General features: G+C 46.0%; 2 protein-coding genes across 5 annotated transcripts in view; one reads left to right on the top strand and one right to left on the bottom strand.

Moving 5' to 3' along the window:
* SLC36A1 (solute carrier family 36 member 1) overlaps positions 1 to 9,629 on the top strand; it is an 82,786-nt gene extending 73,157 nt beyond the window's left edge. For both annotated transcript variants that reach the window (XM_055285579.2, XM_055285578.2), the window contains one exon: positions 7,539 to 9,629. In XM_055285579.2, the coding sequence (XP_055141554.1) occupies positions 7,539 to 7,588 (50 nt within the window). In that variant the 3' untranslated portion in view covers positions 7,589 to 9,629. The remainder of the gene's footprint in view (positions 1 to 7,538) is intronic.
* FAT2 (FAT atypical cadherin 2) overlaps positions 1 to 18,075 on the bottom strand; it is an 86,694-nt gene that overhangs the window by 12,223 nt on the left and 56,396 nt on the right. For 2 of the 3 annotated variants that reach the window (XM_055285569.2, XM_055285568.2), the window contains exons 14-20: positions 15,445 to 15,828; positions 13,058 to 13,272; positions 11,870 to 12,007; positions 11,108 to 11,251; positions 9,636 to 9,833; positions 4,989 to 5,799; positions 1,340 to 1,485 (exon numbers count right to left, since the gene is read on the bottom strand). In XM_055285569.2, the coding sequence (XP_055141544.1) occupies positions 1,340 to 1,485; positions 4,989 to 5,799; positions 9,636 to 9,833; positions 11,108 to 11,251; positions 11,870 to 12,007; positions 13,058 to 13,272; positions 15,445 to 15,828 (2,036 nt within the window). The remainder of the gene's footprint in view (positions 1 to 1,339; positions 1,486 to 4,988; positions 5,800 to 9,635; positions 9,834 to 11,107; positions 11,252 to 11,869; positions 12,008 to 13,057; positions 13,273 to 15,444; positions 15,829 to 18,075) is intronic. The other variant, XM_055285570.2, reaches the window with a different exon arrangement.

Here is an 18,075-nt window from a genome sequence, read left to right as displayed (position 1 = left end):
GGCCAGGAGTTTGAGACCAGCCTGGCCAACATGGTGAAACCTCGTCTCTGCTAAAGATGCAAAAGAAAAAAATTAGTGAGCATGGTTGCGCACACTTGTAATCCCAGCTACTCTGGAGACTGAGACACAAGAATCACCTGAACCCAGGAGGCAGAGGTTGCAGTGAGCCGAGATCATGCCACTGCCCTCCAGCCTGGGTGACAGAGTGAGACTCTGTCTCAATAAATCAATCAATAAATAAATAAAAATTGCACCTCTCCTCACCCCTGATGCCCCTCCATTTTTTCCTTTTTGCTCATAATACTTATCAAATTTGAAAAAATTCTATAATTTTCTGAGCTATTATGTTTATGTTTATTGTCAGTCTCTCCCCCATAGAACAAAAGCTTTAAAAGGGATTTCTGTCTTTTTCACTGATAAAACCCAAGCACCTAGAACAGTGCCTGTCACATAGTAGATGCTCAATAAATCTGTGTTGAATGAATTAAAATCTAATGGCCAAAGTTGGCTTTCTCTTTGTTGAAATGGTAGGTTGGGGCTGAGGGCAGTGGTTCATGCCTGTAATCCTAGCACTTTGGGATGTCAAGGCAGGCGGATCACCTGAGGTCAGGAGTTCGAGACCAGTCTCGCCAACATGGGGAAACCCCATCTCTACTAAAAAAATACAAAAAATAGCCAGGCATGGTGGCGTGTGCCTGTAATCCCAACTACTCGGGAAGCTGAGGCAGGAGAATCGCTTGAACCTGGGAGGCGGAGGTTGCAGTGATCTGAAATCACACCACTGCACTCCAGCCTGGGCGACAGAGAGAGACTCCATCTCAAAAAAAAAAAAAAAAAGAAAGAAAGAAATGGTAGATTGGCATATGTGATAGAGGTGTTAAAATCAGACAGGCAGACTGTGACCTTCCACATGACATAATCCAAATAACTGAATGATTATTACAAAGGAAATTTATTTTTCTTCCATGTGATTCCATGGGGTTTGAGCACCCCCAGTGGTAAGCAATCCCCCCGCTCCCTGGGAAACCCTGGCCTATTACTCAGCAAAAATGATAACGGCACCAGGGCTAGTTGACCTCATCCATCTCCTTTTCTATCTTACCCCACAGAGTAAGCAGCCCCACTTGTGACTGTCCTTGGACGTATATCTCCAGGTTGGGTGGCTGTGGCCATCCAGGACAGGATAATCATGTGGCCCAACAGTCACACCCAGAATCCCTGAAAACTGTGCAGGGATTTCTTTGGCAGAAATGGGCTTCCTGACATTCCTCATGCCTCACCCCCTACCTCCCTAGCCTGGGACACCCACGTGAAATCTCTCAGGCTGGCAGTGCCTTACCTTCAGGGAGATGGACGCTGTTTCATTGGTGAATAGGAGAATGGCCTGTGGCTGGAGTGTTTTCAGATAGAAATGGATGTGCCAGTTCCGAGCCGCTGGGGCCCTGTACCGCACATAGCTCTGACCACTGAACCTTGTAGCAGTACCTGAGAAAGCAACCAAAGCTGTCACCTCTACTTGAAGTGGTCCCCACTGAGCCCTTGGACTTTGTCTTATTTAATCCTTGGGTGGCAGACAGAATCATTGCTCATATTTTATACATGAAGAAACTAGGCTGGGTGTGGGGTGTGCCATACCTTTCTAGTCTCACACACAGAGCCAGACAGGAGCCTTCACCCTACCTTTTGTTGGCTGCAGGGACCCCTGCCTTAGGTCCCAGCCTGGGTCAAGAAATATGAATTTAAACCATTAAGAAAGCAAAAGTTGTCCAGGTGCGGTGGCTCATGCCTATAATCCCAGCACTTTGGGAGGCTGCGGTGGGAGGATCACCTGAACCCAGAAGTTCGAGACCAGCCTGGGCAACAGAGCAAGACCTCATCTCTAAAACATAAAATAAAAATAAAAATAGCCAGGCATGGTGCCTCATGCCTCTAACTCCAGTTACTTGGAATGACATCCTCTCAGCTGAGGCAGGAGTATCACTTGAGCCCAAGAAGTCAAGGCTGCAGTGAGCCATGATCTTGCCATTGTATTCCAGCCTGGGTGACAGAGAGAGACCATGTCTCTAATAATAATAATAATAATAATTTTTAAAAGAAAGTAAAAATCAGGCCAGAAATGTAATGAATCAAGTGTGTGAAAATCAAAATTTTTATTCTACACACTTTCCATGTTATTTCTGGCTTTGGGAATCTACACTGGGAATGTAGATTTTGCATGTGTGTGTGATTTTAGACCCACAAGGGTTTTTGCCTCAGGATAGTTCCTTGTATCAGCAGGAGTTAATCATTTAGGTAAACAATAAAATGCGGCTGAGAGGTCAAGAGCCACTCTATGATAGAGAGAGGGGCAGTGATAGACTGTATGGCCAAAACTTTTGTAAAGTCTGGCATCCTCCATCCCGCCTTAGCAATGGCTAATGCACAGTTGCATAGTATGGAGTAAACTTGAGTTTCTTAAGCTTCTTTGACTGTGGGACACTCTTATGTGGACCACTCTTGGGAATAGCATTCTGTTGAACCCCCTTTGGGAAGCACTGCCCTCCCCAGATTTAAAAAAAATCCACCCTCCCCAGAAGTGAGTCCAGCTATGAAATCCCCAAAACCCCAGTGTAAATAAGCTTGTCAGTTGTCAGGGGAGAGGATGAGCGGTCCAGCCTCTAGATACCTAGCAAAGAGGAATTGTTGAAGGGAGAGAACAAAAGCCAAAAGGAGAAGAAAGAACCAGAAAAGATGAGGCACAAGGGATTATAACATCCACAGATTCCAGCTGGATGCAGTGGCTCACACGTGTAATCCCAGAGCTTTGGAAGGCTGAGATGGGCAGATCACCTGAGGTCAGGAGTTCGAGACCAGCCTGGTCAACATGGTGAAACCCCGTCTCTACTAAAAATGCAAAAATTACCTGGGCATGGTGGCACTCGCCTGTAATTCCAGCTACTCACGAGGCTGAGGCAGGAGACTTGCTTGAACCTGGGAGGTGGAAGTTGCAGTGAGCCGAGATCGCACCACTGCACTCCAGCCTGAGTGACAGAGCGAGACTTTATCTCAAAAACAAAAACAAAAATCCAAAGAAATCCAAAATTCCCTGACACTGGCAATTCCATTGTAGTAGGTACTTATTGGATGGGATATTGAAGACGATCTAGATCAGAAATTCCCACCCCTGGCTGGATATCAGGATCAGCTGGAGAATCTTTATGACACAGAATCCTAAGTTCTCTCAGAGAGTCTGATTCGGTAGTTCTGGGTGGCACGTGGAAATATGTATTTTAAAAATCTTATCATCATGGGTGTAACAACTGGAAGGGGGGCCCAAGGGAGGCTTCTGAGATGGTGGTCATATTCTTTCCTTGATCTGGGTGTTGGCTACATAGATATATTTGCTTTATAAAAATTATTTGAGGTGTGTACTTATGATACATGAATTGGTTTCCTGTATGTTTTATATTTCACTAAAATGTTAAAAAATAAAAAACCTCTTTTCAACTGATTCTGGTGATACATGAGTTTATCTAGTATTTCTTCAATGCAAGCCCTTGCACCTGCTGCTTCAGAATTAAATGCCAATTCTAGGACTCACTCAGAACCTTCTAAATAAAAACCTCTGGAGGTGACAACCAGAAGCATGTCTCTTTAAAATCACGCTCTCCAGAAGACTTTGCAAAATCTTGAATTTTAGAACCTCTGCTGTCTGATGCCAGGTGGCTGAGAGAGACCCTTCAGCTTTCTTGGCTTTCCCTGCAGCAGGCCCTGGGGCAAGAAACACAGAGAAGGAAATCCTCTCCCCGACAGAGAGAAGCCCACTCAGCCTATATCGAGTGGTCCCTGGACAAAGTCCACAAATCTTCTGAGAAATGATACCCCGAATGCCAGGCAGCTGGACCCATAAAGGGCAGGTCAGGCCAGGCCAGGCCAGGCAGGAGCGCTGGTGAGCTGAAGGTCATGTCACTTTCCTTTAGCCAAGGCTCCTGAGCTGCTCCCTTGGTCTTAATGCCAGGGGTGCTGGGTAAGTCTTGGAGTGCCTGAAGAGCTTAGTGAAGAGTTCAGGCTTTAGAGTGGGACACACAGATATTTGAATAATGAGGCCTTCGTTGGAAGCTGTACAGTTTCAGGCAAACTAAATCTCATATCTCAGTTTCAACTGCAGAGGGGGCTAACGACCCTGCTTGGTAGGGCTGGGGTGCCGATTAGTGTAGGTGACATCTACAAGGAGCGTGGCATACAGCAGGCTCCTTATAGCAACAACTGCTACCACGGGAATGACAGTCACCGTTGATCTGGGGCTTATTGTGGGCCAGCCATGGGTTAAATGCTTTTATAACTCTTATGTAATTTCCCCCCTGAACCCAACTCCAGGAGGCAGATGTATTTATTTTCACTATTTTATAGATGGGAAACTAAAAAGCTCAGAGGGTTTTAACAACACACCCAAGATTACACAGCTAGTGACTGATGGAGCTAGGGTTTCAACCTGAGCTGTCTGAGTCTAAGCCTTGAGCTTATAACCACCAGACTACGGTAATAATAGTAGCAGTATTAGTAACTCACATGTATTGAGCACTTTCTATATGTCAGGCACTGTTCTAAGCAAGCCCTTGATACATAGTACTGATGTAATTCCTATAGCAGCCTGGCTCCAAGGCACAGAGAGGTTAATTTTCCTAAAGTCACCTGGTTAGTAAGTGGTAGAGCTGGGATTTTAACCCATGAGGACTGAAGCCACAGCTTATGTTCTTAGCCATGATGTTAAACCGCATATTGTGGTCTTACTGTTATTTTCTAAATCTCGAAAGGGAGCTGAGAATTGGGTATTATTCCATAACTAGATTTCGTGAGGCCACTAGCTGTCTTACAGTGATCGGTGGCCTTTGGGCTTATTAAAACTTCCCTGAACTCTCCCACAGAGCCTCAGTGGACTCTCCATGCTCAGAGTCAGGCGGGCTGAGCCCAGCAGTGCTGCTCGTCCCTAGGGAAGATGTGTTACTTACCATTGCAGGAGCAGCTCCTCTGCAGGTGGTGCCGCGGGGTTAGGATGCTGAGCCTGGCGGTGCTGTATGTGGGCCCAACCTTGGGGTCCAGATGCACTGTGTTATGGCAGATTTGACCCTGGCAGGTTGGCCCCTGGCAGGGCACCATGGGCATAGCTGACCGCATCTGAACCCCCACTGAATGCTCCATCTCCTTGGCTGAGTGAGTGATGATGGATGCTAGCTCCTGGAACTCATAGAAGGTTCCAGAATGCCCCTCAAAGACCAGGAGTACGTCCACACCAGCCACGGCCTCTGCAGGCTGGAGGCTGGCCAAGTGAATGTTAGCCCGTTTGATGTCCAGCTTATGGCTGAGGAACCTCTGCAGGTTCCGCCAGTGGTCACTCACCAGCTCCTCGGGGGTGAGCTGGTAGAAGCCCATCCACATTGCCTGTTGCAGAGCCTCCTGCCCCACGTGCCACACGTACACATGGACCCCAGCAGTCGTGGTGAAGGTCCCATCGCTGACCGTGACGTTGAACGAGTAGTGGCCACGAGACAGGCCCTGGGCGGCGATAATCTTGCCATCAGGCGCACCCACTGAGAAGTGCCTGCCCAGGGTCTCCTCTTCTGCCAGGCTATAGGTCAGCGTGTCCTGGGGGTCTCGGTCTGTGGCATGGATCTTACCCACCATGCCACCCTGGAACTCCTCCTCCCCAACAGTGATGAAGATCTCCAGTGGGAGAGCAGAAGGTGCATAGTGGCTCTGCTCTGTGACATGGACACGGACAGACGTCGAAGACGAGAGGGGAGGGATGCCACTGTCTGACGCCTGTGGGCAAAACAAACACTGTTGTCACCCAACAGAACTGCAGTGCTCTTGGGCCCGACTGAGGCAGGGTCTCCTTGTGGAGCTATGTTTCTCTGTCCCACACCCAATTTGAGGGCTGGCTCAGTGCATTGTCACATTTAGAAAAAAAAGTCTAACTCCAAAAGCACTGAGATATAAGAAAGATTTTCTGCACATTGTGCACATGTACCCTAAAACCCTAAAGTATAATAAAAAAAAAAAAAAAAAAAAAAAAACCACATGCAATAAAAGTTACAGATCTTAGGTCTCCTAAAAAAAAAAAAAAAAAAAAAAAAAAAAAAAAAAGAAAGATTTTCTGAAGGTTTTGTAGAGATTGAAGGAGGGAGTTACATCCTATACCATGCAGTAAAACAATGCAGTTTCCTCATGTGACAGCTCTCTGAGCCTCTTCCTAAATCTCTCCAGCCATAGACTTGGGCTAACTTCCTCATGAACTTTCTCATTACGTCCCTGTTCTCAAGTGCGCCCTCAGATGTCTCAGCGATTCTGATGCACCATGCACCCTGCTCAGCCTAAGAAAATTCTCCTTGGATTCCCTTTTGCTATGCGATTGGAGTGGGAGTCGGGATTTGTCCTTCTAGTCAGTCAACGAAGTCTTCTGTTGTGGCCAGGAGAAAAGAGACAATAAATAAGTTACCAAATAACTTGGATAAAATGCTGGGAAGGAAATAAACAGAGACCTAACTTTGATCAGGTAGAAGGGAAGGAGTCTCTGTGGAGTGACATTTGAGTCCTGAGGGATGAGAAGAAGAGGTGACAGAGGGAACAGCAAGTGTAAGGTCCTGGGGTAGGAATGAAGGCGGTGTGTTCAACAGCACAGACGGGGCCACTGGTGCTGGAGCAAGTGGGCAGGGAAGCAGGCCTGACCTCACTGCTGGGCTGGCACGCGCAGGGTTGCAGTTTATGTCAGAACTGTGAAAAGCCGTGAGGATGACAGGACCTCACTTAAGTAGGGAAAAGAATGTAAATCATAAACACATTTTCCTTTCATGTTTCACCACACATCCCTGCAACTTCCTGCCTGACTTAGAAAGGACAAGCTTGCCTTCCTCTCCTCAGTGATATTATCACTCCCTCAGCTGTCAACAAGGGTCTCCACAATTTTCCCTGTAGTAATATCTCGTTCACCTGCACTCCAACACTTTTAATGTACAAGAAAGTTGTTAAGATTACACCTACTGCTGGAAGTCATGCATAACACTGAAGAGATATTAATAGCAACAATTATTAACACTACTATTAATTATAATGTATAGCTAACATTAGTTACAATACTACTACTACTGATTATATATAATACATAGCTAACATTGAGTACAAACCATGTGCTGGTCATTATCATAGATAAACTATGATAATGCTGTAAATGCATTATCCTAGTTTATCCTTCTTATGAGATAGGTACTATCAAGTCACCCATCCTACAAAAAATATAACTGAGGCTCAAAGAGGTGAAGTAACTTGCCCAAGGTCATACAGCAGGTAAGGCCTGAGCAGAATCTGAATGCCTATCTGTGTCTATAGCCTGTGTTTTTCTTTGCTGGCTTATGGTGCCTCCCAGTGCATGGAAGTGGAAATATGGGACAAATGCAATTGATGGTGATGATGCCAGTCATTACTAAGCTTCTGTTTAGGCAGGGCGTGTGCCTGGGTCTGAGAATACAGAGGTCAGGAAGCCGTTCTCTCTCATCTTTCCCTAGGCAATCACATCCATGCTCTTGGCTTTGAGGGCCATCTACCAATCCTCTGAGCTGCCAACTCCAATTCCCAGCTACCCACTGGACACCTCCGCTTGGATGTCTCACAAACAAGTGGGAAATAATGTGCAAAACAGAGCTTCGATTTAGCCCATAAACCTGTCCTGCCTTCCTGTCTGGGCCTTTCCAGTCTCATAAATGCACTACCACCCAAGTCTTCACGGGAGCCAACAATTTAGAAATCATCCCTGAATCGTCTCTGTTCTTTCTGACTGCACATCCACTCCACCAACTCCTATCAATTTACATACAAAATATGTCCCAAATCTGTCCACTTCCTGCATCTTCTCCATCACTCCATGGTCTCAGCCCCACTATCTCCAGCTTGGATGACTTCTCACTGGTCTCCCTCACCCACTCTATAGAGCTTGAAAAATGAGCTTCCTGAGACACAAAGAGGATCCCTTTTCCATCTGAAACCCTCCAACCACCTCTCATTGTACTTAGATTAGAATCTAAAAGTGTTACCAAGGCTTATACTTAGAAGATTGTATGCCCTGGTTTGTCAAGGACAGTTTTGATTTTTACCTGTTGTAAATCAGCTACTACTAAGTATTATTTTTAGTGCCTGTTTTGGACTCTATGTTTGTGTCCCCTCAAAATTCATATGTTAAAGTCTAATCCCCAGTGTAACAGTATTTGGAGGTGGAGCCCTTGTGAATGGGATTAGGGCCCTTATGAGAAGGGCCATATGAGCATACAATGAGAAGCTGACAGTCTGCCATTCAGAAGAGGGCGCTCACCAGAACCTGGCCATGCTGGCACCCCGATCTGGGACTTCCAGCCTCCAGAACTGTGGGAAATACATTTCTGTCCTTTAAGCCATCCAGCCTATGGTATTCTGTTGCAGCAGCCCAAATGGACTAAGTCAGTGCTTCTCTCACTCTCAAAAGATCCCAGTTTGGACCTCAGATAATACAGTCATCCAAGCCACGAGGCCCACACGATCTACCCAGCCTATCTCCTCAGTCTCATTCCCACCCCTGCTCATGATGTTCTGAGTACCTCAGCCATACCTCAAGGCACTTCAGGCTCTTTCCCAACTCATGTTGCTCTTCCTGCCCACTTTTCACATGGTTGGCAGGAGAAGACTCTCCTGCCCACTTTTCACGTGGTTGGCAGCTCGGCTCTCTGCTCAAATGTCACCTCCTGGGGGCAGCCTCCCTCTGAATGTGTGTCCCCCTGTCTTATGAGTCTCTCATCACTTTACTTCCTTATCATCATTTGTAAGGATGTTATTTCTTTATCTGTTTATTGTTTATCTCCATGATTACAATGGAAAGCCCCTGGAGACAGGAATCATTCCCTCCTTACCCTCTGCTACGTTCCTAGCAGCTTGCAAAGAGCCTCGCGTGTAGTAGATGCTCAATAAATACTTGTTGAGAGATGCACTGACTGACTGAAAGAATGAATACATCATTCCCAGCCCACAAATTTACAGAATAGTAGGGTCCACTGGACTTGAGATTCAGGAAAGGGATTTGGGGAAATAAAGTGAGGGCGAGATATCGGACCACCATCTTGGCCACTGTTCTTTAGCAATTCCTATGCAACCCATAACATCACCACCAGAATCCCCTACACACATGTGCATACAATATCTCACTTGAGCCCCAAGCCAGTTCTCTGAGGTAGGTTGTTTTAGCTCCTGAGGTTCAGAGAGCTGTTCTGGCTCAGCTCTAGGAGCTACAGCCAGAGGATGTTTTGCCCAGGCACAGAGCAGGGATTAAGAATTTGGACTCTGGGGTCAGAGTGCTTGGGTTTGAAGCAACCCACCTTTGCCACTTATTACCAGTATTACTTTAAGCCAGTCACTTAAATCCCCTGTGTTCCTCAGTTTCCTCATCTGTAAAGTGGGGTGGTAATTATACCTGCCCTGAGTGTTATGAGGCTTTAGTCCTGAGAAGCACCTAGCCCAGTGCCTGATGCATCCTAAGTGCTTTGTACATTTTTTCCCTAATGATAGAAGCACTGGTGGGGCTTTTGCCAGCATCTTTACTGTCCCCATGGTCACCACCAGAAGCCTAGCACAGCTCTCACCTGGATCTGAAGCTGATACCATTCCTGGGCCCTCCTATTTAGGCCCTCAGCAGTCACCAGCCATCCATCCGGGGTCACTCGGAAGGCAGAGCCATTGTTCCCCTTGGTGATTCGAAACGAGTAGGGGGGGCCATTTTCTGGAGAGTCTGGGTCACTCAGGATCAGCTGCAGGACTTTGCTGCCAATGGGGGAATTCTCCTGAGACCGAGAGTGACAGGAAGGCAAAGAGCAGAATGAGTCCTGGTCCTTCCTTTCGTACCTGTCTGGGTATGTCATCTGGAATGAGTCCTCAGCACTCTGCTTGTAGATGGTGCCTGGACATCAAGCTGCTGCTCAGTCATTCTGCCTGCCTTTGAGGTAGTTGTTGACTTTCCTGTCTAGACCAGGAGTTCCCCAAGGGCAGTGTTGGGTCTTAGAAACACAGCCCACTGGGGCAGGAAGGATCCTTAGAGAACAAAGGTTAAACCCTTTATTCTGTAGAGAGATGACTTGCTCAAGATCACACACTGCTGAATCATGTATTTAAATTAATTATTACCTGGGTTACATAAGGGAATGTTGTGATTTGCAAAGCCAATTGAACACTTATAAATGATTTCTTCCTTAGAGGACCTGCATGGAATATGCATCTGATAAGCACACTTAAAGATGACTAGGAATTTAATTAAGAAAAACCAGATTCCCTGAGTATCATTTTAGCCTTTGTTGTATAACATGAGCATTTAGTATACTATAACACAATGGTTGCTAACATTTTAGCATCACAATATTATCTACAAACAGAATCTAATGGGCAGAAACTGATTGTTGCCTATCCAACAGACATTCTCTGTTCCGTTCTTATAAAATCCTGCTTTTATTCAGATGTGGACTGGCGATATTCTCAGAAAAGATCGTTTTAGTCGGGTAACTTATTATTTGCAACCAAAGCATCCTAACCCATGCCCATAATATATAAAACAGGTAAAAGTGGAATAGCCCTAGGTAATGCATAGTGGGACCCAGAACTCTGCCTTTTTATTCACTCCCTCACCTCCCTTCACCACTTACAGCCCTGAAAATTACTCAGAATCCCAAGGCCCTCTCCAAATCCTATTTGCAAACCATTAGTAGGGAATAGCTTGGGTTCTGGAAACAAACAAAAAAATCCCTAGGGTTAAATCCCAAGTTTGCCACATTCTAGGTACAGCATGTTTTCATACCTCAATCTTCTAAATCTGTAAAATGGGTACTACCTACTTCATATGGCTGTTATGAGTCTCAAATGAGGTAATGGATATGAAAGTGCCTAACACAGTGCCTGATTCCTTTCAATTCTATAATGCCCTCCAGCAGCCTGTGTTGCCTTTGGGGACATCAGTGGCAAGGTCACAGTCATTGTTCATGTGGACTAATACCATTGAGGGGCATCTTCTGCTAGGAGGGAAATGAAGGGAGGAAGGGCTCAGGGTGCCTTAGAGGCTCAAGCTTACCTGGACAGTGGTGCTGTAGTTGAGTTGGAAGAATCTCGGTGGGTTATCATTGACATCAGCCACTTGGATAGCGATGTCTGTGTCCTCATGCAGTGGAGGCTGCCCGCTGTCTGTGGCTCGGAGCTTCAGGGAATAACTAGAGGCCTATTGCAAAATGTCCAGTGGAGGTTAGCAATGAGGTAGTTGTCCCTCACTTCTGCCCCCTGAGTCATCACTAATATTTTCAAAAAAATAAGATGGAGACACTTTCCTATGCCCACCCCCACTGCCCACCCATAGCATTTTAGGGCTTAGGTTCTGGAGTCAGACAGAAATAGGTAGTGATTCCCTACTCAATCATTTGCTAGCAATGAGACCTTGGGAAAGTGAATGAATTTATGTGAGGATAATGTCAGGATGCACTTCCTTAAATTATTTTGAGGATCAAATGGCATAAATCCTTATAAAACATTTAGGAAATTGTCTGGCACACAGTAGGTTCTCAAAAAATATGGCTATTTTATAATGATCTAATGATCCCTGCTCAATTGTGAGAAGCCACCTGAGGTCCTCTAGGGAAGGTTACAGGGTCACTCAGTCCCTCTCCTGCCTCTGGCCTCACAGTTCACAGAGGCCCCACAGAGAAAACAAGTGAGAGACATTCTGGGCAGGTCTGAGGAAGTTTCAGGATGGGGTCTTGACTGCGATTCATCTTCTGGACCTGCAGTGGGACTGTGTCTGTGCTCTAATGAGCTCAGGGTGCGCCCCTCCCACATGACTCACCTGTTCCCGGTCCAGGGCCTTGGCCACCTGTAGCTCCCCCTTTTTGGGGTGAATGGTGAAGTGCCCAAGCTGGTTCCCTCCTACGAGGCTATAGGTAATGTCACTATTTAGGGGTCCATCTTCATCAGTCGCTGATACCTGCAGTGGGGTAGGGGGATTGTAAATGGAGGGACAGGAATCTTGACCCCTGGGAGTGTAGGGGGAAACAGATATGTCCCTGCCCCAGTGACTGCCTTTGGGCTAGCAGTGCCTGGATCACAGTTATCCCTGCCAAAGTAATCTCTTCACTTACATCCTCGTGTGGACTTCAGCATGCCATGGTTTATTCATTCACTCACCATTAACTCTTGCTAATAGCATGCTAGGCCCTGTCCTAGAATGTGAGGAATGTGCTAAAATGAATATGCCTGCAGGAAGTTTAATGTCTAATTTTATGGGTAATTCTAATTTGGGGTAAAGTATGATCAGCCTTATAAGAGCACAGAGCACACAGTGATACATTACAATGGGGAGATTAGAAAAGGATTCATGAAGCCCTGAAGGATCAGGAGGGCTTTGGGGGCTGAAGCAGGCATTCCAGGCAGAGGAAATACTGTGAGCCGAGAGTGTGGAAGTGCACACGATGTTTTGGGGAAAGGTAGATATTCCTGTGTGCTTGGAGCATAGGGTGCACCATAGCAGGGAGTGGAGGGAGAGACTGGAAGGTGGGATGAAGAGTGTGGGAGTATGGGTGGACAGAATTGGGTTTCACTCCATTGAATGAGGGAGCTATTGCATATTTAAATGCAAAGAGGTATTATTTGATGTCCCCTCAGTCCCTGCCCCACAACTGTCATTCCATGTCATCCGCTATGACCAGGCTCTTCCCAGGCTTGGGAGCCTCTGACAGTCCTCCGGGGTCTGTCTCTTTTCTCTCTTCTCCTAATAAACCTCACCTATCCCATGCCCCATTCCATCGTCTCTGATCTTATCATCTGGCTGTGAGACATTCTCTCAGGAGAGAAAGTTTGGCCGAGCATGGTTTGGCTATACTCACATCTCACATAAACCTCTGACAAGCCAGAGTCAAGTCCACAGTGTATTAACTTAATAAACTAATCCATGCTCATAGATGGCTGGGTGTGGGGGTGAGATAAGAACCCACCCCAGAGTTCTTGCCCCACAAAGAGCAAGGTGGCAGATCCTTACCGTGAGGATGACGTCACCCACAAGGGCATTCTCTAAGACCCTTGTGCTATATGGATCTTGGGGGAATTGGGGCCGGTGTTCATTGACATCAGTGATGTTGACCATGACTGTGGTCACGTCACTGAGGGAAGAGGAGCTCTTCCGGCTGCACTCAATGGACAGGAAGTACTTGGGGCTTGTCTCAAAGTCCAGGCTTGCGTTGACATACAGGATCCCTGAAGAAGCAAGAGATGACAGCAGCAATGAGGCAGTTGGGCCCTCAAAGGCGCAGGACTGAGGGTCTGAGCCCAGCCCTAGGAGAGGCAGCTCAACACGGCTAGGCAAGGTGAGTGTCCTCTGTCATCTCCCTTTGCTATCCCCTTGACTCCCTTCCCCGTCATCTCCCTTATTTTCCTTATTATTATTCACGACAGCTATATTTCCCTCACTTACTTCTGTAATATTTGATTTAAATCTCATTTAAATGTGTGATGCTAAATTTATCTCACTGAGATCTATGAAAACCCTGTGGAGCAGGAACAATGATGATTCCCATTTTATAGGTCAGTCCATTGACCTAGACGCTCTAATAGGCAAATGACTTGTCCAACCTCACCCAGCTAGTAAATGACAGACCTTAGGTCATAAAATGAGATTCATTAATACTCAAAGTTGCCAACAAATTGTTAGGGCATAGGTTATTATTCTGAAAACTGGAAAAAAGAAATAAAAGAACAAGGATTTATCCTGCCTTTCCTGGCTAACCAAATGGTTAATGGTGGACACTCTGCTTTTTGTTTTATTTTTCTTTCAACAGCATCACATGCCAATGAACATCTTTTTGTAATTCAGTCAGAAAATAATGAGGAATAATAGGATTAGAAAATCACCATTTTACAGCCCTTAATGAAAAGGTGTATCTATCTAGGAAATGGTCAGCAAAGCCTGCTAAAACCATTAGAAGAAAGGCTGATGAAGAAGTCTATAATGGCCTTATATACCCAAATTATAACTATATATTTATATATAATGGATCAGGTTGACAACACCTGAACTTACCATCTATCTTAACACCAGAAAAACAAAAAAGCCAGTTAGCTCTTATGTGCCTCCAGACATGATGCAAACAGCATAGCATCATCTATGAAGCACTGTGTTGACCAAGCACTGTCAACTAAACCTGATCAAGGCCTTTGATCCAAATGGCATTCCTAGGAAATACAAGGACCCGAGGGATATGCTATATGACACTATAAAGAGCCAACCAATCCAAACGATGGAAAATTCTATCAGACACATGACTCAACTGTTTCATTAAATAAATGGCAGGGGGAAATAAAGAGGAAGAAGAAAATGTTAGAGATTTAAGGACACTTAAAATCTTGCATATCAACCAAATTCAATATGTAGATGTTTTGGGGATACTAACAAACCAACTTCGAAAAGACGTTTATGAGAATCTGAAAAATGGCCTGGTGATATTAAGAAATTGTTATCTTTTAGGTGTGATAAGGTATTGTGGTTTTGTTTAGAAAAAGAGTTCTTATTATACAGAGATACACACTGAAGTCCTTACGAATGAAATGACACAGTGTCTGCGATTGAATGGATGTGGGGGCCAAAGGGTAAAGAGGAAACCAGGCTGGCCTCTGCTGATGATTACTGAAGCTGGGTGGTGGGAACATGGGGCCCATTGTACTATTCTATTTTTTAATATGTTCAAAATCTCCATGGTAAATTTTAAAAAATATTGCTCAATGATAAGGCAGCTGTTTGGGGAGGTAGAGAGCACCATTCCAGGGGAGCCACGGGGAGGAATCTGCGTGAGACACAGGCTGACCTGGGTGGCCTCTGAGGCCCTTCGGTGAGTTTCTGTGAGCCTGACTTTGACTCTTCTGCGGCTAGTAGGAAAGAAGAGAGACGGTTTCCTAGTTCTTTCTCTCTTCACGAGAATAAGGGAAAATTAAGGGGTGCCAGGATGTTTGGAGCAGATGTGGGGACTCCAGGAGGGAAGCAGGCAGCCTTGTCCAGGGTTGCTTAAGCCCCAGATTCCAGCAAGGGCTCCCTGCCTCTGCAGCCAAGCCGTTTCTGCTTCCTGCGCTGGGCCTGAGCTGAGACCATGAAGCCGCTCACTGTGTGGGAAGAGAGTGGATCACTGAGGATCCTGGACACAGAGACCTGGCTGGGGACGTGGGAGGGTTCCCTTTAAGGGAGGCTCCCACATAAGCTGGCCCCAGGGCGGAAGGAGGGACGTGGTACTCAGAGAGAAGCAGAAGAGAATGGAGAAACGACCAGAGGAGGTCTGCTCTGGGAGGCGCTGCACAGGGTAGATACCCACACGGGAGGAACGCAGCGCTCCCAGAAACCCTGTACGCGATGCTTCGGGGCTTGGTGGATCAGGCTCTCACCTGTGCGAGCATCCAGGCGGAACCTGCCTTGCTCGTTCCCGCTGACCACGCGGTAGCCGGTCTTTTCTGCGCCCGGGCGAGTGAGAGTGGCCAGCTGCAGCACCTCCGTGCCAGGCGGGGCGTCCTCGGGCACCTGCACGCTGTGCTCGGTGTTCAGGAACACGGGCAGGTAGTCTTCTAGGCCCACCACCGAGACCGTGACGGTGCCCAGCGTGGACAGCGGTATTGGGGTGCCTAGGTCGGAGGCACGGACCGTGAGCTCCAGTGGTGCTTGGGGCCTGACCTGCAGCGGCTTTTCCAGGCGGATCACCCCCGTGGTGGCGTCGATGGAAAAGTGGCCTTCGGCTGAATCCGGCAGAGAGTAAACCACCTGGGCATTGGCGCCTGGCAGGGAGACCAACGGTGTGATCCACACTGAGGGCGCCTCCTCTGGACCTGCCTGCAGCAAACCCTGCAGCCACAGGAGGGGCTGGGGAGGGGGCTCCCATGAAGGCCGACAAGCTGGCTTGGGTATATGAAGAGTGAGGGTCTCTCCAGCAGGGGGTCTTGACTGGGGCAGGGAGACCCAAGGCCTCACTAAGAGATTTTTGGGGGAACCTAATCTGCAAATCTATCAAACTATCCGAAAATATTATGTGGGGATTAAGGTCTAATATCAGTTTATTAATGAAAAACATGCAGATAAAACCACCCATAGAGAGTTCCTTGACTGAGATAGAACAGCTGTGTATCTTGATTGTGGTGTTGGTTACAAGAATCTAAACATGGAATAATATTGCATAGAACTAAGTGTGCGTGTACAAACACACACACACACACTCACACAAATGAGTACATATAGAAACTGGTGAAATCTGAGTAGCAAGGCTGTAGTCTAGTTACCAACAATGGACCAATGTCAGTTTTCCAGTTTTGATATTATCCTGCTGCTATGTAGGATGCTCCCATTAGGGAAGCTGCATGAAGAGGGCACACAGTCCCCACCAGTCCTATTTTTGCAGCTTCCTATGGAGTCTATAATTATGTCAACATAAAAAGTTAAGAAAAGACCCATGGAAGTTCTTAGTAAATCAAAACACACAGTGTTTCTCCAGCTTTGTCTCCAATTCTGTTATTTTCTTTGGTTAAGTACCAGATGAAGCAGTTGGCCATAGTGTATGAAAAATACCAACATTTAAGGCTCAGCTGTGAGGTCCTCCTCTAGTGAGATGAACACAGGCCCTGAGCCTAAGGGTCTCACGTCTCCCACACACGTGGAACACACACTCCTCTGGTGGAACGGTGACAGGAGTAGCCTCTGAGAAGAGTTGAATTTATATCTGTTAAATGCACATGCCATGCAACTTCCCCCTATAGGCACTTATATGAAGAAACCATAATTTTTCTAGAGACAGAGAGATGCTGGTCAAACCACACCTGGATTATTTAGTTGAAATATTTGGGTTGGAATAACCATTTTGGAAAGATTAATGGTAAATTGATATAAGGCCACTCTAGGAGCTGTCTAGGAGATCTGTGTGATTGTAGAGGGCAGGACCAGGACTGACAGATGTCCCACTTGATAATGGCCTGAGGAACCATAGAAGGAAGGGGCTGCTTAGGAAATAGGGAGCATCCTGTCCCTGGAGGTGTGTAAGCAGTGGCTAATGGAGCACTTATGGAGCCTTGCAGCCATGAGATGGGGAGGTAAATAAGATGGCTTATGGGTCACTCCAGCTCTGATGTATTCCAGATCTCTCCTATCAAACCCATTTCTGTATCTCAAGCAATTCTATTCCACTTGCACTTGCTACCTCCAACACACACACACACACACACACACACACACACACACACACACGCTTTCCAGGTCCAGCTACCCTGCCTTTGTGTTGACTGTTTGCCCTCCCTAGAACCCCTACATCCCTCGAATATCTCACCTCCTTCAATGCCAAGCTAAAACTCACTTTCTCTAGGAAATCTTAATTTTACCCTGCTGGTGTCAAACAGAGCACGGCGTTTTGATCCCACTTTTATCATCATCATTTTCCTGTGTTGACCTGGCTATTCTGATGCTGAGAGCATTTTTTTTTACCCTATCTGAATTATAAAATTTGACTCAGGAAAATTGGACAGGTTTTATATATATATATATATGTGTGTGTGTGTGATATATATGTGATATATATATATCACCTTAATGAGTTATATATATATGTATACACGCACGTATATATATACAATCAGAATAGAACACTTTGTTGTAGCAGAAGCTATAATTGGTACAATATGGAACAAATATGTTTGAATGAATGCAATTTACCTTATAAATTTTAAAAGAAAAAGAATTAACTCCAATGAAAATATGGAGTTAAAATGTAAAATATTGAAAGTGGTTCAGCTTCACTCTTCAGAAAATTGATCAAGGAATTTAATGGGCTTACTGGGGTTGGTGCCCAAAATTCCTTTCTTGAGGCAAATCAGTCAGAATTGAAGAAGTCTGATTGGTATATTTCTGATTAAATGTTTGTACTTAAAAATGCCTTTGTGGTTAAATGGCAGTATTGAAAAGTCCCCAGGTCTAAGTGGAAGGGGAGAAACAAGGCTGAAATACCTTTTTCCTGCTTCAAAACATTGCTAAAATCATTTGTC

Source organism: Symphalangus syndactylus, chromosome 7 (assembly GCF_028878055.3).
Source record: "Symphalangus syndactylus isolate Jambi chromosome 7, NHGRI_mSymSyn1-v2.1_pri, whole genome shotgun sequence".
Classification (NCBI taxonomy): domain Eukaryota; kingdom Metazoa; phylum Chordata; class Mammalia; order Primates; family Hylobatidae; genus Symphalangus; species Symphalangus syndactylus.
Note: the sequence above shows the minus strand (reverse complement) of the source record. Positions and strands in the feature narration are given on the sequence as shown.